General features: G+C 36.6%; 1 protein-coding gene across 1 annotated transcript; it reads right to left on the bottom strand.

The window, feature by feature from the left end:
- Positions 1-7157: 7157 nt before the first annotated feature.
- On the bottom strand, positions 7158-21455 carry LOC110114308 (sulfate transporter 1.2-like). Its single transcript, XM_028697839.1, has 14 exons — positions 21348-21455; positions 19896-20283; positions 17919-17967; positions 17598-17805; positions 17326-17500; positions 17145-17210; positions 16947-17060; positions 16733-16849; positions 16524-16650; positions 15385-15671; positions 15069-15259; positions 8072-8157; positions 7904-7980; positions 7158-7615 (listed from the first exon to the last, which is right to left on the bottom strand). Exons 2-14 carry the CDS (start codon positions 20232-20234, stop codon positions 7472-7474), a joined length of 1980 nt encoding a protein of 659 aa, XP_028553672.1. The 5' UTR covers positions 20235-20283; positions 21348-21455; the 3' UTR covers positions 7158-7471.
- Positions 21456-25586: the final 4131 nt, after the last annotated feature.

Here is a 25586-nt window from a genome sequence, read left to right as displayed (position 1 = left end):
ATCCCGTAGGTTTGCATTTTTTTGTTTTGTTTTATTTTTTTTATTTTATTTTCATTCGTAGCAATGTAATTAGGCTTCAGCGTTTATGACAATATTGTATATATATCTTACTTGTGATAGTATGCATTGAAATTGGTGGCAATGATGGACATCAATATGGGTGGTATTGCTAATATAATGTTGGTGAAAAGATGTGCTAGGGTTAGCAATGACATATAATGATTTTTATAACATTATTTTATAATGTCATTGATGGTGAAAAGATGTTCTAGGGTTAGCAATGACATACCTCGCTTAACCTCATTAGACATGGAAATCATTAAAATTCTTGGTGCTTACAAGCATCAAGTTTGGTATTGATAATACAATGTTGAAGTTATTAGTATATAGTAAGTGCTTGTGAGGGTGAATGCCATTTTTTTATGGTGAGGCTAAGTGTTGACATTGTTAGTGATGGCGAGCATCGGCGTTGTTAGTGTTGGTGGAATTTGATGATGTTGGAGATGGAAAACTTTGGCCTTGGTGATGACAACAAGCATTAATGATGGATGTCAAATGCTACTAGATAGAGCTCTGCATTCTCCCTTGTGGAATCCTTCTTACGGCCTCATCCTAACCTATCCTAAATATGATTGGTTTTGATCCCCTTAGATCACGCATTATATATTAGGCACCTTAGTATCTTAATTATATTAAAATTTAGAGATCTTAGACTTGTCATGTTTATCTCATTAAGATATTGTTATTGACTATGGGCACAAAAGAATTGAAGATTGTTTAGTCTCTTAAATAATCTCAAGAAATTACAACATTATTTTCTCCATGTATGCCTCCTTCAAAAAGATCTATAAGATCTCAAACAAGTAATGAGGCAATGGTTCACTACTTTCTTCACTCACATTCACCAAATTGAGTCCAAAACCGATACAATTGATCCGTCTATAATGCTTTATAGCCAAAACAACACCATCAACATATTGATCTATGTTGGTGATATCCTTCTCAACAGCAATGCCTCCAACACCATCAATCGTCTACTTCAAAACCTTCAATAACACTTCCACATGTGCAACCTAAGCATTATCTTGCATCGTCCTCTCTCTCCCTTCCGACAGTCGCCCCATCTCCACCTCAATAAGCCGTCTCCACCTCAATAATTTAGGTAACTAAAATGTATGTTATTAGGTAAAAACACCGGCGGTCACCGGCGCTATGACCACTGGAAACTAACTGTCGGTTTGTGTAATATCAAAATATGCTCCAGGATCGTCCAGGACGATCTGGGATCGTCCTGGGACGATCAGTTGAGAATTTGCTCCAGAATTTGCCCAGATTTGCTCCAGGTGTTTTTCTGTAGGCATCGTCCAGGCCGATTGAGGCATCGGCCAGGCCGATGTGCACTGTTCAAAATATCGGCCGGAGAATAGTCCTAGGAACCGTCCAGGACGATCAAATTTGGTCTGATCGTCCTGGGATGATCTGGCGATCGGCCGGGCCGATCTGAGTATTATAAAGCTGAAATCAGTCGTTTTGAAGAGAGAGAAAATCAGAAATTAAAATAAAAATATCTTGAGGAGAGAGAAAGTCGAGGTGTTTTTAGTCGATTGGATTTTTCTGTGAAAGTGAAAATTGTCTGTGCAGTAGAATAAATGTTCTGAAATGTTGTTATCTATATTCTGTGCAAATTTGGTGAATTTTGATTTTCAGGAAAAATTGTGTAAATTCCGTATACTGCCGTTGTGCTGCCCGATTTTTGTCTGATTTCTGATTTTGTCTGGATTTCTCTGAATTGATATGCTATTTGTATATGCTATACAAAGGGAGTTATAAGGGGCCTGGATCCTATGAGATTCAGTTAGTGTCTGGGAAATCTGAAATGAGCTCAATCTGAATTCTGTTCTGTTCCGGATCCGAGGAAATCTGTTTAGGTGCTATAAGCACTATATATGTATTCTGGTGCTATAAGCACATCTGTTCTGGTGCCGTGAGCACAAAGGGAGACATAAGGGGCCTGGATCCTATGAGATTCAGTCAGTGTTAGGGAATTTAGCTATTAATTATATATATGATATATGATATCTGTTTGTTCTGATCTGTTTCTGATTTGATATATGTCTGTTTCAGTTCCGATCTGATTTTGATTTGATATGTCCGTATCTGTTCTGATTTGATCTGTTTTGTTATGAACTGTCCGATTATGATTTCTGTACGAAGATTCCGATATCTGTCTGATTCTGTTTTGGTTTCTGATTTGGATTTGGGTCTGATGTGTTTGGTTTTGGATTCTGAGAATTTTGATTGGAGGTTTGTTGCTTTGCTGAGCTGTTGAGCTCACTCTCATTTTCTGGTGGTTTTCAGGTTCTGGGAAAGGGAAGGAAGTCCAGGACTAGAGTTCAGAGTCCGATCTGTGATAGGTACTTTTGTACTTTTGATTTTTGTACGGTCATGGCTTTTCTTATGTATTTCTTCTGTTAGCCATGTACCGTATTTGTAGATGATTGTTTTGAGGAAAAGAAAGAAAAATATAGATGATTTGTTCCGCTGCATTTGATGATTCATAGTAGCTCTGGTCTGTTTTGTGTGTTGGTGTTTGAGTTGAAATAATTTGGAAGATTTAGTTCAGTAAGCAAATTTCAAAGCCAGATCCTGGTCAGTCAGTTTGTTCGTTTCCGTGCCGCGACCCGGTGCGAGCGGGATCCGTCCCGGATCGAGTCGTGACAGTTTGCACCTCCAAAAAATCACCGATGAAAAAAATCACCGGAAAAGGTTTCCTACGCAGTTTTTACCGGCAACTTTCGAACCGCCGAAAAGCCGCTGGTGTTTTACAAAACCACCGGAAATCTAATGCTAACCACCAGAACTAACCGCCTGTAATGAGTTATTTTTCTGTAGTGATCAAAATAATACAACTGAAATTAATTCAAGATAAAAGAGAAATAATATGTTGCAAATCATATAAGAAAATCTATAAATTAATATATGTTATATGTAACAGTCACATGTATAAATAAAACATTCTTTCTTTATCATTCAATCAGTTCATTTAGCCATATCTTCCAATTATTCTCGTTATTCTATTAATTATACAAACATATTGTTTCTGATGATAAGAGATGTTTAGCTCTCGAGCCAAAACGTAACTGTAAATTGTGTTGGCCTATACATAGAAAAGCTCAAATTGTGATTTCACAGAATAAATTATAAAATGAAATTGAACATTCACATACAAAATGAATTGTCCTGCATACATAAATGCCCTTTGTTCCACAAAAAATTGTGTTATAACATTCAACCATAAATTGTGCTTTAAACAGAACCTGCCTCCAAAAGAAACTAATTAAGTCAATTATACATCTTTGAGATATGTCTTGATATATTTTCCCCTAATTAAATTAACTAAATTAGAGGAATTTATCCCTTATGCGGCTTTGAATCCTCTGAGACTTTTAAAGAATCAAATACTTCTAAGGTTTTTAATCTTTTGAGATTTTTATGTACGTGCACCTTTTGATACTTTTAAACTTCAAAATTTAATGTTATTGTGCCTTTTGAGTTTTTTAGCAACTTTCAAAGGTCTTTAATGTGCCTGTGCATTTTTAGGCTTTTAGTCTTCTGAAATTTGTAGATAATCATATACCTTATGAGGCTTTTATCTTTTGAGATTTTAGATGTACATCTATGTTTTGAGACTACCTCATGGGTGTGCCTTCCCATGATTATTTGTTAAAATATTATTCAATGTTGTTAACTTGCATTAAAAAGATTGTAAAATTTCACAAGGGATATTTGACCTATTTAAGATTATTTGTTAGAGTATTATTCAATGACATTAACATGTGTGAAGGAGGCAAAAAAAATCCATCAAGGATATTTGCCACATCCGAGGTTGTTTGTCAGAGCATTTCTATGGAAGAGGTTGAAAGAATCCATTAAGGATGTTTACTTATCATTGTTTGTTTGTCAGAGCATTGCTTGTTGACATTAGTATGTGTGGAAGAGGTCGAGAGAATTCACCAAGAATTTTTAAACTTATCTAAGGTTTTTGTTAGAGCGTTGCTTGATAACATTAACATGTATGGACGAGGTCGAATCAAACCCCCTGAGATTGATTATACCATGATTGGGAGTGGGGAGAACGCCGCATGTATACCAAATCAAAAGTGCAGATTGGTCTTTCTTTATATCATTATTGTCTTTTGAGATCGAGATTAAGACCTTGCATAAGGAGTGGAAGTCCAGCTGGGGACTATATAAATCTTGAAATTTACTTGAATATCCTAGCATTTGTTGGGAGATTTATTAAAAATGGTTGTCAATGACATTATCTCATACGATAAAAATATTAGAGGAAAATATTTTGGCCATTGTCGCATTGGAGGTTGCAGCCAAAGTTGTCCCCCAGTATAATCTACTTCTGTGAAATTAATACAACAATGACTTATGCTTGAGTTGCAATAGAATTGCCCTTTATATTGAAGGAATTCTTTTAGACCTGATAATATATCATGACAAAGCGACCATGTTACTTTAACCATGCCTAGGTCATTGACGAGAATGATCTTTCGATATTACAGCAAAGGTTGCCCCCTAGCTAAGAATTATTTCTCACAAATGACGTCAAACTGTTACATGCTAGAAAGTTTGAGTTGGTAGAATTTATGATTTACGTCTTAGTAGAGTGCAAAGATTCAATGCGAATAGATAAAAGTGATAAGAGCAGAAGAATTTTTTATGTGGAAAACCCGAAAAGGGAAAAACCCACGGGGCCAGTGGCCTAACCTAGGTGTAAAGTCCACTATGTAGCAATTGTTACAAAGATTCTCCTTTTTTCACTATTGAAGAAGAGGAATAGTACATCATCATCATCATCATTAGAGGACGGAGTTATTTTTAGTTTATCAAAGTTGATTGATTGATGCTAGTCCATCTTCTCTTTTATTATTATTATTATCATCATCATCATCATCATCATCATCATCATCAAGATGTTACCTAAATGGGGATCTCTCATGGAGTATGGTCTCATCAAATTGTTATTAGAAATACTTATGTAGACAATTAATGGTGATATTTGTCATTCATTTTATAAATTGAGATATATATGTTGACGCTTAACTTACACTCTTTAATGTATCTAAGGATAATTATAGGATAATTTTATTTAATTGCAACCATGTTCACAATGCTGATCTTAGGGTTGCAAGCGAACCAAACGTTCGACGAGCTACTCGTTGTTCGATTCATTTAAAGCTCGTTCGTGATCATTTAATTAACTAAACAAACAAACTTGAACAATATTTTAAATACTCGATTCTTAAATAAACAAGCTTGAACTTGAAGTTCGTGAACAACTTCATTTGAAGTTCGTGAACAAGCTCGACATTAAGCTTGATAAGAAACTCGATAAAAGCTCGATTCGGGTTCGATTTTGAACTTGAATATATGCACTAGCAAATATGATTCATGTTTAATATAATCGTTGACTTCTCTTTTAAAGATATGTCTGAAAATTCACCAAAGCAGTTAGGATTGATAGTTCATGATGTTCAAATTAGTATTGGGTCATCTTCAAGTCAAACAGTTATAACAGAATAGGTCCAACAAGAAAACCCTTTTACTAAGAAAGCACGAAAAAAAACCTCTCTAGAAGCAAGAGCAATCCTTTTGTGGCCACTAGCTGTTACTGAATCAATGATTGCTGCAGGTATCAAATATTACTTGACTTATTGTCTAAGTAATTGTAGCTTTATATGACTATTTATTTATAACTCTTTGCCTTTATTAATGCTGCTATTAGGAAAATTCTCAGAAGAAGGGATTTGCTTATAAATCATTGCCTTTGTTACATAGGCAATTGCTTTTTATTATAAATGTGTTTGTTTATAGATATGTTCATGAACGTGTTTGTTTGATAGTTAAAAGAAATTCGTTAGATATGTTCGCGAACATGCACGATGTAATCGTTTGTTAGGAAGCTCGATAAAGCTCATTTGTTAAGTTAATGAATATCTAAAAGTAGAGCTCGTTTATAGCTCGTTCATGTTTGTTTGTTTAAAGCTCGATAACTACCAAACGAACGAACATGAGCTGAACATGAACCGAACATGAACACTCATTATTTTAAATGAACCAAACATGAACACAAACAATAAAGCTCAAACAAACATGAACTAAACTTGAACAACCTGATATTAAATGAACACAAACATGAACACTCACATACTCGGCTCAGCTCGGCTCGTTTCGTTTGCAGCCCTAGCTGATCTAAATGTTAGCACAGATCCATAATAGATAAGTTTGCAAATGAGATATATATAAAAGCGCAGAGAGCTATCCAATTTGTCTCTTTGAACAATAAAAACGCAAGCATTACACTTTTATTATTTACATAGACAAAACCAAACAATTCTTTATATCTGATCTCCGCACGTAATAATCTCTCCTCAAAGCTAGAGATGTGAATGATTAATCAAACTCAGAGTCATAGCTAACTCAGAGCTTAGTTTACCAACATTATGATAGGCTTGATCTTGTCCTCACAGCTATCTTCATCAGCATTAAGTTTTTTGAAAGAATTATTGAACAATGGCTTCAGCATTTCTGGGAAGAACATTTCAATCTCATTCATACCTTAATGCTGATGAAGTTCTTAACGAATATGCGTTGAATTAGTACAAAATCTATGGAAATTTATAAGATTATTTTTAAGCTCGTTAAAAAAATGATTTTATTTTTGATGTAATTATACGTGAAATAAAGCCATTGCAGTTTAAATTAAAGTTATTCCCTTATGGTATCGATGAAATAAAAGAATCTAATACAAGCAACCAATCTGACCCATCATGACTCAGCTTCAAAACTTTCATTATTTCTGCTTAGAGATCTCAATTATATCCTCCATATATACTTAGGGGGATTACAGTACTATCACTATTAGCAATGTCCATAGTCCAAGGCTGCCTGTCTCAGACTCTCAGTATTCAGTAAAAAAATAAGAGATGAGACATTCAACCCATGCATATACATCAGTTCATAATCTCCACTAGGTTTCGTTTGGGAGAGCTTTTGAACGCTATTCTTTTTCCCTTGATTTAAAAAAAAAATTAAAAAATTATTTTAAAAAGCAGTTAAAAATTGTCTCAAACGGAACCTAAATCAGCTCAAGAAACCACTTTTTTCTATATTAGCATTGTACCATTATATTGGATCCTCATAATAATGCTCTGCAGAGAAAAAGCCTGCAACTGAAAGAAACCTCTTTTATGTTTTTTGTCATTTACGAGAAATTATTCCGTGCGGAGTTTGAGTGGTAAAGAACCATCCAGATGTGAGTATATACACACTGTACACTGAGTATAATTTTGTACATAATTTGATTTTTTTTTATACACAGTGTGTACAAATACTGTGTACACTCACATCCGGACGGTACTTTACCGTCCGGACTCTGCACGGAATAATTTCTCTTCACTCAAACATCTTCTTTTGATTTCTTGGAGCAGTTCATCACTGCATCTCCTACAGTAAGAAATATTTTATCATTGCCAATCAGCTCCACGAACTCTGAAGCATGAAGCTTCTCCATGATCACAGGCCCTGGATTGGCAAGAGCAAGCTGTCACAGGCAAAGGAAGAATTTATAAGTCATAATTTGAATTTAACAGTACTGAAGCAAATGCAACAGAGAGTCTTCAGGGACACTTTAGCATCCAAAAAAAATGTAAGTTAATTTCTACTTTTAATCAGTATTTTTTGAGGAAAATTTGACCAAGGTAAGAAGAAATGTTGAATAATTTGGATCCAAGGAAGTAAGGACAAGAAGTGAAATCTTAATAATTTTTAAGTTGATTATGAATCAATAGTCCTTGATTTGAGCTTAGAGAGCTAGTTTTATGTTTCTCACCTTAACTTCCCTTTTCTGTAGGGACTTGAACAAGTCTTCCAAGGCATGAATGCCACTAGTGTCAATGTCAGTGACAGCTGCAAATTTGGCCATTTAATCATCAAAATTAGAAATCACCTTCCCAAAAAAATGATAAAATTTGGACAATTAGAAAGCTTGGAATCTCACGGGACATATCCACAACGAGGAACTCGATCTGTGGAATATTTTTATTTTTCAGCTTCTCATCTTCATCTGTCAACCATCTTAAGATTCTGCAAGCAAGACATGGAACTTTTTTAGAAATACTTGAGATACATGCAAGCAGGATTTTGTTAGACCGGTCCATGCGAGAGCAACCCAATGAGGGTTCAAGAAGCTCGAAGACGAACATGAAAGAAGTAAAACTTATTATTCAAAACATTGATTTGATTACAGAACTGAGAAATATAAATAGAGAAGAGGAGAAGTAATTAACAGCTAGTACACGTGTCAATCTCCTATTCGTGATAAGGAAATACTTATTTATTACATTCTTCTAACATTCCCCCGCAAACTGATGATCGAGTAGCGATAGTCAGTTTGGATCTTAATGTTTTGAACCGAGAAGTTGATAATGGTTTTGTTAGTATCTGCAATTTGATCTGTCGTGCTGATAGGTAGTAGCCTAATAGTGTTGTTTTGAATGTGGTCGCGGATGAATCGTTGGTCAATTTCGATGTGTTTAGTGCGAGCGTGGAAGACGGGATTGTTGGCCAAGGCAATGGTGGACGTGTTGTCGCAGAAGATGTCGACCGGTTGCTGATGGTGAATACGGAAATCAGCTAGCAGCCGTTTTATCCAAATCGTGTCCGCTGTAGCTGAGGCTAGAGCACGGTATTCAGATTCTGTGGAGGATCTTGAAACCGTTTGTTGCTTCTTCACGGTCCAAGAGATGAGTGTATCACCAAGAAACGTACAAAATCCGGATGTTGATTTACGGGAGATAGGATCGGACGCCCAATCAGCATCCGAAAATGTGCGTAGCTTGAGATCACTTTTGGTGATTGGCAGTCCAAAGTCGGCAGTTCCTTGTATGTACCGTAACAGTTTCTTTAGCATGAGCATATGTAGATTGCTTGGTTCGTGCATGTGCTGAGATAGAGCATTAACCGCATAGGAGATGTCTGGTCTCGTGATGGTTAAGTATTGTAGAGAGCCTATTATTTTGCGGTATCTTGGAGCGTCTAGCCAAGGCCTATCGTGCAAGTCTGTGACAGGGGATTTGGTGAAAGAAGGATTAGAGACCGAATTGCATTTTTGCAATTCGGCCATTTGTACGATAGAAATTGCGTAAGAAGATTGAGATAGAAAAAACTTATCAGTGGTGGTGTCGATTTGGATGCCGAGGAAATGATTTGGTTGGCCAAGATCCTTCATCGTGAATTGAAGTTTCATTTGTTCAATTATTGCTTGCATGACGTTGATATTGTTGCCGGTGATGAGGATATCGTCTACATATACTAGTAGGTATATTTGCAGATTTCCTTTATGCATAATCATCAACGAAGGATCGGCTTGACTGTGACAAAATCCGACCTGCGTAAGATAGTTAGTGAATGTAGTGTACCATTGACGAGGTGCTTGTCGGAGTCCATAGATAGCCTTCCAAATCAAACATGCTTAATTTTGAGCATGAACCAATTATGTCAAAAGTAAGTTCACTTGATCGCCGCCGCCCGCCACCACCCCTACCGCCAGCCACCACCACTGTCAGTAAGTGAGGAGTCTCAAGTCTACTTATGGTGATATGATGTTGACTCCAACCTATGTAGAAGCAGAACCAGAGGTTTTTTCGTAGTTGCACGAGCTTATAAATCTTTTCACTGACTGAATGTCACTATGGTAGTTCCTTGGCCAAGCACCGGCTTCAGTTCTGGAGACCTGTCTGCTTCTGATGGCAGCCAAGGAAACAACCATAATAGAAAGGAGTTGCCATCAGAAACTGGTGGCCAAGATGATCCGCATGCCCTTGGAAGCGGCAAATTATTATGTGCGGTGTTCGAACCGTTTGGAGGCGAATCTGGACGTTCCACGTCACCAGGATACACCAGAGTCGGGGTGATGTGACACTTCTGAATTCACCTCCGAATGAATCCGGACGCCGCACATAATAATTGTCCCCGGGAAACAGAAGCACTGGCCATATTTGACAGCAGGGTTTCAATTACTTGGCCTGAAGAGTGAAGAAACCCAATGAGGGTTCAAGAAGCTCGAAGACGAACAGGAAAGAAGTAAAACTTATTATTCAAAACATTGATTTGATTACAGAACTGAGAAATATAAATAGAGAAGAGGAGAAGTAATTAACAGCTAGTACACGTGTCAATCTCCTATTCGTGATAAGGAAATACTTATTTATTACATTCTTCTAACATTCCCCCGCAAACTGATGATCGAGTAGCGATAGTCAGTTTGGATCTTAATGTTTTGAACCGAGAAGTTGATAATGGTTTTGTTAGTATCTGCAATTTGATTTGTCGTGCTGATAGGTAGTAGCCTAATAGTGTTGTTTTGAATGTGGTCGCGGATGAATCGTTGGTCAATTTCGATGTGTTTAATGCGAGCGTGGAAGACGGGATTGTTGGCCAAGGCAATGGTGGACATGTTGTCGCAGAAGATGTCGACCGGTTGCTGATGGTGAATACGGAAATCAGCTAGCAGCCGTTTTATCCAAATCGTGTCCGCTGTAGCTGAGGCTAGAGCACGGTATTCAGATTCTGTGGATGATCTTGAAACCGTTTGTTGCTTCTTCACGGTCCAAGAGACTAGTGTATCACCAAGAAACGTACAAAATCCGGATGTTGATTTACGAGAAATAGGATCGGACGCCCAATCAGCATCCGAAAATGTGCGTAGCTTGAGATCGTTTTTGGTGATTGGCAGTCCAAAATCTGCAGTTCCTTGTATGTACCGTAACAGCTTCTTTAGCATGAGCATATGTTGATTGCTTGGTTCGTGCATGTGCTGAGATAGAGCATTAACCGCATAGGAGATGTCTGGTCTCGTGATAGTTAAGTATTGTAGAGAACCTATTATTTTGCGGTATCTTGGAGCGTCCAGCCAAGGCCGATCGTTCAAATCTGTGACAGGGGGTTTGGTGAAAGAGGGATTAGAGACCGAATTGCATTTTTGCAATTCGGCCATTTGTACGATAGAAATTGCGTAAGAAGTTTGAGATAGAAAAAACTTATCAGTATTGGTGTCGATTTGGATGCCTAGGAATTGATTTGGCGCGCCAAGATCCTTCATCGTGAATTTAAGTTTCATTTGTTCAATTATTGCTTGCATGACGTTGATGTTGTTGCCAGTGATGAGGATATCGTCTACATATACTAGTAGGTATATTTGCAGATTTCCTTTATGCATAATCATCAACGACGGATCGGCTTGACTATGAAGAAACCCGACCTGCGTAAGATAGTTAGTGAATGTAGTGTACCATTGACGAGGTGCTTGTCGGAGTCCATAGATAGCCTTCCGAAGTCTGCAAACATGTGTTGGATGGACGGAGTCTTCAAATCCTTTTGGTTGATGCATATAGACCGTTTCTTTAATATCGCCGTGCAGAAAGGCATTGGATACATCAAGTTGATGTATTTTCCATTTGTGAAATATTGCGATTGCAAGTAAGATGCGTATTGTAGGCAGCTTAGCGACTGGACTGAACGTATCTTGATAATCTAGTCCATACTCTTGTTGATTTCCTTGGGCTACTAATCTCGCCTTGAATCTTGCAATCGATCCGTCTGAATTGTGTTTGATCCGATATGTCCATTTTGAGCCGAGAATGGAACCGGTAGGTGGTGGCGAGACTAGTTCCCATGTACCCTGTTTTTGTAGTGCGTAAAATTCTTCCGCCATGGCATGCCGCCATTCAGGAAACTTACTTGCGTCACTGTAACATGTGGGTGCACGAGGAGGATGTTGATTGTGAAGTAGATTAAGTCTTTGAACTGGTTTAAGTGAACCAGTTTTGGCTCTCGTAATCATCTGATGGCGTGATGTAGGATCCTGTGTGTGTTGAGAGATTGTAACGTCTTGAGCTGTACTGTGATCTTCGGTAGAAGCCACTGTGGTGTTATTTGCAGCTGGAATCGTCTGAGTTGTGCTAGCAGTATGAGTATTCGTTTGAGACGTGTCACGAAACATAGAAGCAGGAATGAGCAGATTTGGAGGAGTAGTGCTGGACACCGGTTGAGTGATATTGTTCCTGTTTGTATAGGGAAAAACAAGTTCTTTAAATTTGACATTTATGGATATGACAACTTTATTTGTTACCAAATTTAAACATTTGTATCCCTTCATTGTGTCTGAATAACCGATAAACAAGCAGGGTTCAGACGTTGGCGTGAGCTTGTTACGGTTTATAGGTGAAGACAGAGGGTAACATTCGCATCCAAACACTCGGAGATGGTCGTATGACGGAGCGATGTTGAACATGCGTTGTAGAGGGGATATGTTTGCGGTAGTGATCGACGGAGTACGATTAATGAGGTATGTTGCCGTAAGAGCAGCCTCCATCCAAAATGACATGGGTAAGCCGGCTGTATGAAGCAATGTTCTAGTCATAGTAATTATATGACGATGCTTTCGTTCGGCTAATCCATTTTGTTCAGGCGTGTATGGACACGAAGTTTGATGCAAGATACCTGCAGTTCTTGTAAATGATTGAAAATTATGATTGACGAACTCACCGCCGCCGTCAGTTCGTATTATTTTGAGTTTACGATTTGTTTGACGTTAGATAAAAGTAGTAAAATCGATAAAGATGTTGGTAACTTCAGTTTTAAAGCGAATCGGAAATAACCAAACAAATCTGGAAAAGTCATCTACGAATATTACATAGTAATTGTAGCCTAAGTGTGAGGGAACCAGAGAGGGTCCCCACACGTCCGAGTGAACAATTTCAAGCGGAAAGCTAGTGGTGCTCGTAGAGCGTTCAAACGGAAGTTTATGTCCCTTACAAGACAAACAGGAATTACATGTAGAATTAATAGACTGTAACTTGATAGAAGAATGAGAACCCGAGAGTTGCTGAAGAATTCGGCGGTGGGGATGGCCAAGCCGTCTGTGCCAATCGACCGAGAGACCTGCAGCTGATAGAGCAGTGGGATTAGCCTGTGTTGTAGTGGAGTTGATCTTGTACAGCCCGTTGTGACAAGGGCCGCTGAGAATTATTTGGTTGTTCTTGAGATCCTTAAAAACGAAACCATTAGTATCAAAGGTAATTGAAATGTTATTATCCCTGACAAGATTCGATATTGAAAGAAGATTATATGAGAGAGATGGAATGTGCAATAAGCGAGAGAGAAGAAGCTTACTGGACGGGGTTGGAAGGATACCCGATCCCGTGTGGGCTATTGGTATCGACCTCCCGTCCCCGATAGTAACCATATCGTTACCGTAGTAGGAATTGTAATTGGTAAGATGATCTGTCGAGTTCATCATATGCGATGAGGCTCCAGAATCAATATACCAATCGGTGCCAGAGGTTGCTTCATTGTTTGCAAGAAGAGCATTGTTGGTCTTTGACAGTGATTGATTCGGAACGTAGTTGGCATTGAGTCTATGCCAGCATGCGTCCGCTTCATGGCCTTTCTTTTTACATATTTGACATTGAACGCTGACTGATTGAGGAGGTTTGTTGTGCGCGGTTACTGGATTGCTTTGTCGAGTTCTGCCTCTTCGACCTCGACCTCTGGATGAGAACAGAGCGGATTGAGGATCTTGAGCGACCGGAAATCTTTGAGCAGCTGATTTGATGTGAATTTCCTCACTTAGGAGAAGCGAGTATAGGTTGTCAAGAGTCATTGAACTCTGCATAGTGCGGATGGTGGTAGTGAATGGAAGATACGCATGCGGCAACCCGTTTAGTATGTATATTATGACATCCTCTGGATCGACCGAAGAACCGGCTGACGAGATTTGATCCACGATCTTTTTGACTTCGGTAAGATATTGAGTCATGGTACGAGGCTGCATGGAGATGTTGTGCAGCTCGTTTTTGAGCTGAATTACTTTGGAGCGGTTGGATGATTGAAAGCGGGTGTGCAACGTCTTCCAGATTTCATTCGTGGAATCCAAGTGAATCACGTAGGGAAGAACCTCAGGAGATATTGTAGAGCACATAGCGGTTGCTAAGTTTTGGTCGGTGACCGTCCAAGATTGAGGATCTTGATTTGGATCCCGATTTTCCAATCCAAGATTTGGATCCAAAAATTGCCCGAAGCCATTCGCCTTGAATAATTTTGCAATTTGGGTACTCCAAATTGGAAAATTATCAGGAGTAAGAGAATGCGGAACGAGGAATTTTAAGTTTGAGATAACGAACTTAAGAGAATGAGAGATGACCGGATTTGATGATCTTGTGTCATCAGTGGCCGCCGTGGATGAGATAGACGCCGATGCTTGAGTCGCCATGCGAAGAGCCCGGGATCAACTTTCTTCTAATACCATGAAGAAACCCAATGAGGGTTCAAGAAGCTCGAAGACGAACAGGAAAGAAGTAAAACTTATTATTCAAAACATTGATTTGATTACAGAACTGAGAAATATAAATAGAGAAGAGGAGAAGTAATTAACAGCTAGTACACGTGTCAATCTCCTATTCGTGATAAGGAAATACTTATTTATTACATTCTTCTAACACATGAGAGACCGGCCCAGTGGAATAGAGGCGGAAGAGTCCAACTCTTCCTGTAGGTGCGATCTGGCTGCCGATCCTCATAGAGCCATTTAGGAAGGGTTTTGAAGGGAATTTAAAAGGGAAATTGAATGTAGGGAATGTTTAGAGAGTTCCTTTTGAATTATATGCATTAAATAATTTATTTTTCTAGGGTTAGGACATCTTGAATTTGGCTGAAATTTGAGATCTATTAGTTTGTCTTAGGCTCTAGCGGAGTCTAGAGATTGGGAGCAATCGATCCTCCTCTCGAATTGAGGATCACTTGTATCTTGTTTGTTTTTCTTCCGTTAGTTGTATAAAATCTATTGTTTTCCCTGATTTTCATTGGAGTTCGGAAGAGTTTTCTCGCTGTTTTCCGAAGATTGATAGGAAATATTTGAGATCTACCAGTGTTTCCTATCAGATTTCAGACATAAATAATGTATTGATATCAATTCAAGTAGCTATTTTTTCTTTTACCTCTCTTTGACATAATTGGAATTCGTAAAGTATATAGCTGAATCAACTCTCACAACTAGGACTCCTGGAACTCTGTTGGCATCAGGATATTGTTCAATGTTCCTGTAGATTGTAGTTCGAGGAAGATTCCCCAGTATAGTTGTTCTTGGTCTTGTCACTTGTAGAAGAATCTTAGCAAATGATATGAAAACCTATAAAGCATAAATTTCATAGTAAAAAATGAGAAAATTCATTAATCATATAAACTTATTTTTTTTTATAACTCATTATAAAATTAAAAAAAGAAAAAAAAATGTAGTTGTGACTTTGTCCTTACAGCAATCAAGAGACCAATCTCAACGGAAGCAAATATCACACCAAGAAATGCTCCCATGCAAGCAATGAAATCAAATTTATCAACCTTCCAGATGAGAAAAGCTGCTTCGTAGTCAATCAGACCAATTACAGCAGAGATGATGATCGATGATAGAATAGCGTTCGGAGTATACTTAAATAATGGTGTGATAAGCAATAAAGTGAAGAACACCACAACAGACATAACCAAGTTGGACACTGGAGTTTGGCAACCAGACATGTAATTGACAGCTGATCTTGAAAATGATCCTGAGACAAAGTTAAGACCTTGCTGATCAAACTAAAATGAAGTAAACTTAATGTGAAGCAGTTTCAAAATTATAATTTGGTCTTTTAAATTTATAATGTAAGTATCACCTCAAAATGGCCACGGATTTAGGATAACTCAAAAATCAGATCGGCTTTAGCCTGTAGAGTTCGGATTGTAGTTCACAAACCAATTAATGAATCAAGACTAAGGGTCGTTTGGGACGGTTTTTTTAATGCTTCTTAAAGTAGTTTTTAGTAAAAAAATTTAATTTTTATACGAGAAAGCTACTTCAAGAAACAATAAAAAAGCAGTCCTAAACGAAATCTAACTCTCAGATTAAACTTGAATTGAGTAGCTAGCTCGTGATCAAACTTCGCTCAGCACAAGATTGAATTGAATGATTTTGAACCAATTTTGTGCAGTCAGGGTCTACTCGACTTGAGATTAGGTCATTAATAGGCCTACCAGAAAATTATAATGTTGCCTCATATGATGTATGCTATTTATTATTCTTTAAGCTTGAGAATTACCATTTTGCAGAAATACTATGGTCAAAAGTCCATTCAAATCCTGCCTTATTCGTCTAAATGAAAACTAGTTGTAACCACAGAAATCAATTTACACTAAACCCGTGCAACACAAATTCTGTGATGATAATCAATTCCACAGGTCAATAAGAAATTTAATGATTTTTGTGAATGTCTGTGCATTGAAGATGAACTTCTAGGAGGGTTGATATACTCACGAAGTCCCCGCCAAATTAATAAACTATTAACATAATATCGAGTCTTGTCCAATTCCTAAATATGCACAAAAAATGCAGAAAGCATGAAGCTATAATTATGTTGTACCTGTTGCAACATAGCATGAAGTCATCGAGCCAACCACATTCATTGTCCCAAGAGCAACCATCTCTTTGTTTCCATCCAACTGATAGTCCTTCATGGATGCAAATGTTCTTCCAATCGCCACAGCTTCCTGTCAAACTTCAAGCCGTAAGAAGCAAATAAAAAGGCAATGTTCTTAAAAGATTGTAGGATTTAATAATTCGTTAGAGTACCGTTAGAGCAATGATGCCAGCAATGATGCCAATTTTGACTCCTTTCCCTAGAAAGGGTCCCGAAAAATATATAAGCTCCAAAGAGGAGGGATTAATTCCCTTTTTTATGTGTTTCACCTTGAAGATGACAGGATAACATTTGGTTTAGTATCTTATAGTGGAAAAAAAAATGAAGAGGAGACGAAATAATTTTGATTTGTGTAAAATGTCTCACTATTTGTACTCCGTATCTTTCAGCATGAATAATATAGACAAAAAATGTCGCTAAAACAACAGAGATGAGCGGCGCAATTGCTGGCAGCCAAAATAACTTTCTGTTCTTCTTTCCCTGTTTATAGAAATTTGGTTAGTTCTAAGACAATATAATATGCCAATCAATAAAATTGAGCAGAAATGTTGCAGTGATTTTTACCATATATTTAGCAACAAGAAGGAATACCAAGAATATTGTTCCAATGAGAATTGTTGGCCAGTTCCACTGAGCAAAAAAAGTAAAATAAATGGAACAGTTCAGGACTGAGACCAAGAAAACTAGGAAAAAAATGCTATTTTTTATGATTAAAAACAAGAATACCAATGACTTAACAAATTACCCCGTGAGGAAATGGATGAAAAACCGATTTCATTACAGAAATGATGTCTGTTTGCTTTGTAAATTTCTCTATGCCAAGGAAACCTTTGAGTTGCTGAAGGCCAATTGTAATGGCTGCCCCAGCCATAAATCCAACTATTGCAGCGTGTGAAAGGAAGTCTATAAGAAATCCTAGTCTGCAAAACGTAAATAAAAGCACAGGAATAAGATCAAAACGTACTAGTCTTTTGTTAAATCTAGAGTTCAGAAGTTCATCTTATTTATCTTTTTTACCTTAAAAATCCTAGCAATGCTTGAGTAATACCAGCAAAAAAGGTAGCTGTGAATGCAAGCCTTAGGTATTCCTCTTTGTTATTTATGGGATCAATCTCATCTTGAAGAAGGGACCCTAACAAAAGAGAAACTACTGCTACAGGTCCAATAGCAATGTCTCTTGAACTTCCCATGAATGCATAAATAAGTGGTGGAACAAAGCTAGAATCTGCAAAATTGAAGAAGAAAATAATAATAAAAAAAAAAGTTACGACTACTTATTCACATGAAGATGTAGACAGTTTATCAAATAGTCATTAAGTGATGTTAATAAATACTTACAAAGACCATGCTGTGGTTCTAGATTTGCAAGCTTTGCATACCCAATATCCTGTTTTGCAATGACATAACATTAGTGTGATAACCTGAAAATTATGAAACTAATTTTAAAATAAAAATATATAAATTTTTGAAATTCTAAACTTGAGCGATGCGGATCTATGTAAAACAACCTCAAAAATTTATTATAAAAGGACAAGAAGACAAAGGTCTGAATCTAAAGAAGGATTTGTATTGGTTAAAGCAACAACCGAATCGACAACTATTTCCTAGAGCAAGGTTACAGGAGGAGCAAAAGTGAGCCAACACTCAAGACTCATGGTATAAACAATACACTCATTCTCTCCCTATATGTAGATGATCTAATCTATACAGGAAACAATGAGAGGATGATCGAGGATTTCAAGGAAATATGATGAAGACATTTGAGATGTTCGATTTAGGTCTGATGCACTACTTTCTCGGGATAGAAGTCAGAAAGAAGCTGAGATCTTCATCTCACAAAAGAAGTCTACAGAAGGTCTGTTAAAGAAATATAAGATAAATGGTTGCAAGGCAGTAGTTGCTCCACTCAACAACAAGTCACTCATGAAAGAAGATAATGCACCAAAAGTAAACATTACAATCTATCAAAATCTCATTGGAAGTTTGCTTTATCTAATAGCTACAAGATCAGATATCATGCATGCAACAAGTTTACCTTCAAGATTCATGCAAAGTCCAAGCCAAATTCATCAAAGTGCAGCTAAAAGGAGGATCCTTATATATTTGGAAGAAACAAAGGACTATGGCATATGGTATGAATCTACTCCCAACTCAAATTTACTGGAAGATACTAACAGTGATTGAGCAGTCAATCACTGGATGATATGAAGACCACATCAGGATATGCATTCACATTAGGCTTTGGAATATTTTCTTGGGAATCAAAAAAGCAAGAAACATATGCACAATCATTAGTCGAAGCCGAATATATTGCATAAGTAATGACTATAAGTCAAGCTATATGATTAAAACGCATATTTGAAGACATGGGTGAACCAAAAGAAAAAGCTATAGAAATCAATTATGATAGCAAATCAACTATTGCAATGGCAAAAAAATCATGTGTTTCATGGTAGAACTGAACACATTGGCATCAAATGTCACTTCATGAGAGAAGCTGAGAGCAACCGAGAGATTAAACTCAAACACTGTAAGACTAAATGACTAAAGAACAATTAGCAGACATATTCACAAAAGCACTTCCATGAGGAAAGTTTGATCAATTGTACGATATGATTGGAGTTATAAAAATTTGCATCGAGTGATAAAATTTGATGCTCATTTCTCAACATTTCTAGAGTATTCTATATATAATAAAATCTTTACTAATGTAGAAGATTCTAGAATATTTGTAATAAATAAAGAAGACTCTAGAGTAATGTTGGTGGAAGGATCTAAGATATTTGTAATAAATAAAGAAGATTCTAGAATTTCCATGTTATAGAATAATCTAAATTTAGCTTTCATATCTATAAATAGGTAATGCCATGATGTCGTAAGTTAAGCTGAAAACTACTCCACAAAAGCTTAGTAATAAAATTATTCTTTTATTTTCCAATCTTAAATCTTCATAGCCCATTGCTTGCCTATCTATCTTTTTTCTTCCGAAATATTTCCAACACTCACCACAAATCCTTAGGTTCTAGTTTCTTAAGCTTGCCTACTAGTAAACTCTGGTAACTTCCACGGATAATCTTGGATCCAACACTTATGATTATGTTCTTTCTTTTATGCTATTATTTATTTTGGCCGTCAGAGAGATTAGAATTTAAATGCAACAAATTTAACCAACATGATTTTATTAAAATAAGACCTAAATGTCATTAATTAAATTTTATTTAATATGTCATTAAACCAAAAATTTGACATCTTCTAATAGTAGTACATTATACAACAGATATATGTGAACCAAACAATTCAATTGCATAAGCTTACTTGAGGTATGCAGAGGCTTGCAATGGTTAATCCAGCGATAAGATCTCCTTTAAATTTAATCAAATTATAATTTCTTCCCCATTCAAAGATTGGAAACAAAAACTGCAAACCAAGCATGAACTTCTTTGATTTAGGTTGGTCCTTGTAAGGTTTCAAGGGGTCATCAGCAAAGAACGTTTCCTTTAATCCATCAGCGAATTCTTTAAGGAACTTCTTTCTTGGAGGACATCCAACCGTGTAAGTTGATGGAGATTTATCCATTTGTTGCTCTGATTCATGTTGACTGATATCATCTGTTTCATAGTTCTTGACTTCGTTTGCAGTGACAGGATGATCCATCTCTGTATATACAAAATTGACTGGGGCACTTTGCAATGAGAGGTTTTACCTACAATATAAGATTTCACTACCATTAGAGGATAAAATCAGATCACTGAGAAATATAGCTGAAGCATGCAGCAAATTAAAACAAAGCATGCAAAATGTAATTGTTGGGAATTTGGCAAAATAGAACTTAAATAAACAAGAGCAAATAAACAAAACGAAAATGATCTATAGGACTTAACAATAATGCAATACTAATAAACAAATAATGACATTGCAGCCATTTAAAGTTCTCATTAAAACACTCAAACTAAACAAAGGAAACCGATAAAAAATATAGAATTTACAGAGACGCTAATAGCAATAAGACAAAACACTACAAACAAATGAATGGAATTGGGGTCTAATGCAATAACAAAGAAGAAGTGGTCTAAGCTGTCAAATCATCAAAGAAAGAAGAAAGAAACATGCAAAGAAGACATGCAGATGATCCGGCTGTATCTACCCTTCTTGTAATAATAAAATTATTTCATTTTTTGATAGACTTCTTGATCTCTATAGTTCGATCAGCCTTCACCGCAGACCAATAAAAAAAATCTAAGTAAATCTTGAAAAATGTAAATTGAAGGGGAAATACAATCGATTATCTTAAGATTATGAAGGAAAACAATTAAAATATACATTCAATTTAGAGAAAAAAATTGTTGCAGTTCGCTCAGCTAAAAACCCCTTCAGCAATAAACCCTAGACATATTCGGAGAAAATTACGAAATAGAAGACGCCATTTCAAAGCGATTCAGAATACAAAATGTCAAAAACTATAGTTGGAAGTTAGAATCTAAAAAACAAACAAACAAAAAGCCATTATATACAAACGGAGAAAAAAAAAAGTTTAGGCCTCTCCGTAATCTAATCACATTTGGAGAAAAAAAGAAGAAAACATTTCAAATCATTCTACAAAACGTTTCAGGAGCAATGCCAAAACTATGGGTGGACATGCAAGAAAAAGGACCAATTTTTTTGCATGCAAATCAATCGTTAGGCATAAAAAAGACATCTTTTTTCAAAAATTTCAAAATAAACCTAAGAAAAAACACAGAGAACGAGACACAGAGAAAGAGAGGGGACCTCATCACATGAGAAACTGTGAGCGTGGGTTATGGGGAATGCCACTCAATCGAGGAAATGCTATAAACACAAGAAAAAGAAAAAAAAAAAACTTTAAATATATTAGAGAAAACAAATGAACGGTGAGATTCCTTGAACATCCAGAAACGTCCACATTCAATGAATAAATGCAAGAAGAACAGAACCTAGACAGAGAAATGACATTTGTAACGGAAGATCGCCAATGCTTGGGTGTTGGCAACCGTTCATTGTGAAGGAAAAGTTGATAGAAATCGGAAATAACTATTTTTTTAAGTTGCCCAAAAATTTCTTATGTGTATGAGATTTATTATAGTGTTATAAGCCAATAACTATATGAAAATTACATTAGTTAGCGGTTCAAATTAAAAGTAGTCTTTAAAAGCAACGGTAGTGTTCTGCCATTCTTTTTTTTTTGGGATATTTAGGTCATTTAAGGCAAACTCACACACACAACGCATACACATAGACTCGAACCCTGAACCTCTTAGTTGGAAGCCAAAGCTCTCAACCAATAGGCCAAGGAGAGTTGTGTTTCTGCCATTCTTTTGAGCAGCCGTTGGTTTATCATTTTTACTTATAATGGCACCCGATTAGATATATTTTTAATATTCTATTGCATATATGTATCATCTGTTATGTTATGCGAAAAAAAATAGTTAGTAATATTAAAAATGTTACAAAAGATTGTTTTAAATTTTAAAGGAAAAAAAGTTTCTAATAGTAAAAATAATTTGTGATGTAATCCAAATGTGTAAGAAAAGATAAAAATATGAAGACTTGTTATAAATTAGTATAGATATAAAAATTTTGATAATTAAGAAAGATATAAAGAGACTCGTAAGGAGTCTACGAAAACAATATACGATACAAAGATTTTAAATTTTTAATGATTTATATAATATATTAGATATTAAGGAGATTGAAAAAAAAAAACTAATTAATTTTTTCAATGAAGATTATGAGATATTTTTATAATTTTTTTTTCAATGAAGATTATGAGAATGTGATTTAATTTAGAGATCTTAGCATCCTAAATGAAAATAAAGATTTTTATTTTTATTGACGCACTAGTAAAACTAAAGTTAGAGGCATTAAAGAAAATGAAGTGTAGAAAAACTATTGAACCTAATGATATTTCAATAGAGGTGTGTAAATGCTTAGGAGATGAAGAACTTCCTAAGCTTACTAAACTTTTTAATATTATTTTGAAAACTAAAAAGATGCTAGATGAGTGGAGAATGTGTGTTAATTTTTATTTTAAAGAATAAAAGTGACGTACAAAATTTTGCAAATTATAAAGGAATTAAGTTAATGTTGATATATCATCAAAAAAATAATCTTGATCGGGCAAAAATTCTCGAAGCAAAATTAGGTTGGAAACTTCAAAAAGTACGGAGAACATATGAATTCTGATTTTAGCGAATTTATAATCAAACTGAACTTCTCGAAAATACGAACCCAATGACACCACATTTGACTCAATCTAAGCTGAAATGAGTCCAAATCAAAAACCCGAAGCACATTTGGAAGGCTCAATCCATAATTTGGATTAACAAATAATTTCCAAACGTGACATGCTTATAATCAAATCGAGCGGCTCGACGATACAAATCCAAAGAGCCTAATATCGCCAAATTTTGATATCATTAAGACATTCAAATGCCCAATAAACGATCAATAATCAAGGGATTCAACATCAGCTGTCCATTCAAACTACTCCCGATGTATTCTTGATCTTTATCTTATTTACTAGTCATACCACTCTTAGAAAATTATAAATAGACCCCTCATTTCTCATGAAGTGGGTAGAAAGGATGCACAAGCAAAGAAGCAAGGAAGAGACACTACAGGAAAAAACGTCATTTCCGGCGGTCATTTTCGTCGGAAAAATGGCTAAAATCCACCGGAAATTCTAATTTCCGGCGGATTTCTGGCGGAAAACTTTCCGACGGTAAACCACGCGTCGAAAAAGCCCTTCCGGCGTTAAATATTTTGCCAGAAATATTTCCTGCGTATTTCCGGCGAAAAATTCGTCTGAGATATATTTTCGGCGGATTATTTTTGCGCCGGAAAATAAGAAAAAAAAAAAAGCTGCCCGCCTACTCCATCTTACATGAGCGCCTCCCCCCCAAGCACTCCCTTAGCACGCCAACCTCAGGCGTTCCCGAACAGCCCCCGCTCACAACCTCAAAAATACGATGGTTCTCCATAAAAAATTTTCCGTCGGAAATCCGCCGGAATTTCTGTCGAATTTATTTTCGTCGGAAATTCCGTCGGAAATTAGCTGTTTTCCTGTAGTGAAAATGAAGAAGATAAGCTTTAGTTGTCTTGCCGCCAAACTCCTCCTCAACCGCTCCAGACTTCCACCAGGTAGCCTACCGACGTCGGACTTCTGCCTATCATTGGACTTTCGTCGGACTTCTACCCGATGTTGGACTTTCACCTATCGTCGGACTTTTGCCCGTCACTGGAATTTCTTTAAACGTCAAACTTCCACCCGTTGTCGGATCTCTACCCGACGTCAAACTTCCACCCATCTCCGAACTTATACCCAATGTCAAACTTCTTCCCATCTCCGGAGTTCTGCCCGTCGCTAGACTTCCAACCGTCGTCAAACTTGTGTCCGTCATCAGACTTTCGTCGAACTTATACTCCACACCGAACTTTCATCGGTTGTCAAATTTCTATCAGACGTTGGACTTTCACATGCTGTCAAACTTTTATCAGATTTCTACCCAACGTCAAACTTCCACTCATCATCAGATTTCTACCAGACGCTAAACTTTTGCCCGTCTCCAGACTTTTGTTGGATTTCTACTCGATGCCAGACTTATGCCCGTTATTGGATTTCTACCCAACATTGAACTTCCACCCATCTCTAGATTTCTACCCAATGCTGGACTTGTGCCAGTCGTAAGACTTATGCCCGACGCAGGAATTCTATCCGTCGCTGGACTTTCGTCAGACTTCTACCCAACGTTGTACTTCCGTTCGTCACCCGATTTCTATCGGATGTTAGACTTCCACCCATCGTCGGACCTCCATTGTCAGACAACAGTCTTTATAACCTTTGTCGCCCACCGACTACAGTCCTTCCAACCTCCATTGCTAGACAATGATCTTTCCGACCTTCATTGCCCATCGATTATGGTTCTTTCCACCAAACAAACATATCAATATTTATTCTTTCAGGTCACATCTTATAATGCACGTTATATGATTTATATTTATTATATCAAGCCAAGGCCTTCCCCCAAGAAAAGGCCTTATTTGTAATCGATTGCAAATAATAGTGGATTCATTCAAACTGGTCCAGACCCCATGGTTTTCCCCTTTTTAGGATTTTTCACATAAAAATATTGGTGTCTCTTATGAAAGCTACACCCTCTCTCTCATGTGTATGTGTGTTGAAGCTTCGTACAAAGCTAAAATGTTAAATTTATATTTCTTTACTGCCACGAATATTCCATGAAGCAACAAAACGTGTCATACTTTAAAGCTATGGGAGAGAGTTATGGAGCATAGATTATGACATTATATTAATGTTTCTCAAAATCAAATTGGATTCATGTCGAGTAAGTCTAATATGGAAGTTATGTATTTATTGGTAGGTTTGATGGGGAAATATAGAGATAATAAGGAGGATCTACATATGATATTTATTGATTTAGAGAAATCATATGATAAAGTTCCAAGAGAAGTGCTATGGAGAGTTCTAGAAAAGAAAGGGATTAATAATGCTTCTATTCAAGTCATTAAGGATATGTATGTATGAGATGTTACTTGTGTTCAAACACAAGATGGTTCGACCAAGTATTTTCCTATTTCAGTTGGATTACATCAAGGATCAGCCTTAAGCCTGCATATATTTACTTTAGTCATGTATGTTCTCACTAGACATTTGCAAGAGGTTATATAATGGTGTATGCTTATTGCTGATGGTATTCTTCTTGTTGGTAAGACTAGAGAGGGAGTTGAAGGTAAACTTGAATTATGGATGTCAACTTTATGGTCTAAAGGCTTTTGTTTGAGTATGTCTAAAATTAAATATATGGAGTGTAATTTTAGTTAATAATAGATCTAGTGAAGGGATTGTAAATTTGGGTGATCAAGTCGTTAATAAGAGTACATGCACATTTTTGATATCTTGGGTTTATTGTTTAAATTGAAGGTGAAATAGATGGAAATATTATTAATAGAATTTAAGTTGGTTGGTTT

Source organism: Dendrobium catenatum, unplaced genomic scaffold (genome assembly GCF_001605985.2).
Source record: "Dendrobium catenatum unplaced genomic scaffold, ASM160598v2 fragScaff_scaffold_1016, whole genome shotgun sequence".
NCBI classification, from domain to species: domain Eukaryota; kingdom Viridiplantae; phylum Streptophyta; class Magnoliopsida; order Asparagales; family Orchidaceae; genus Dendrobium; species Dendrobium catenatum.
The sequence above is the reverse complement of the archived record's forward strand: the minus strand, read 5'-3'. Positions and strand labels throughout refer to the sequence as shown.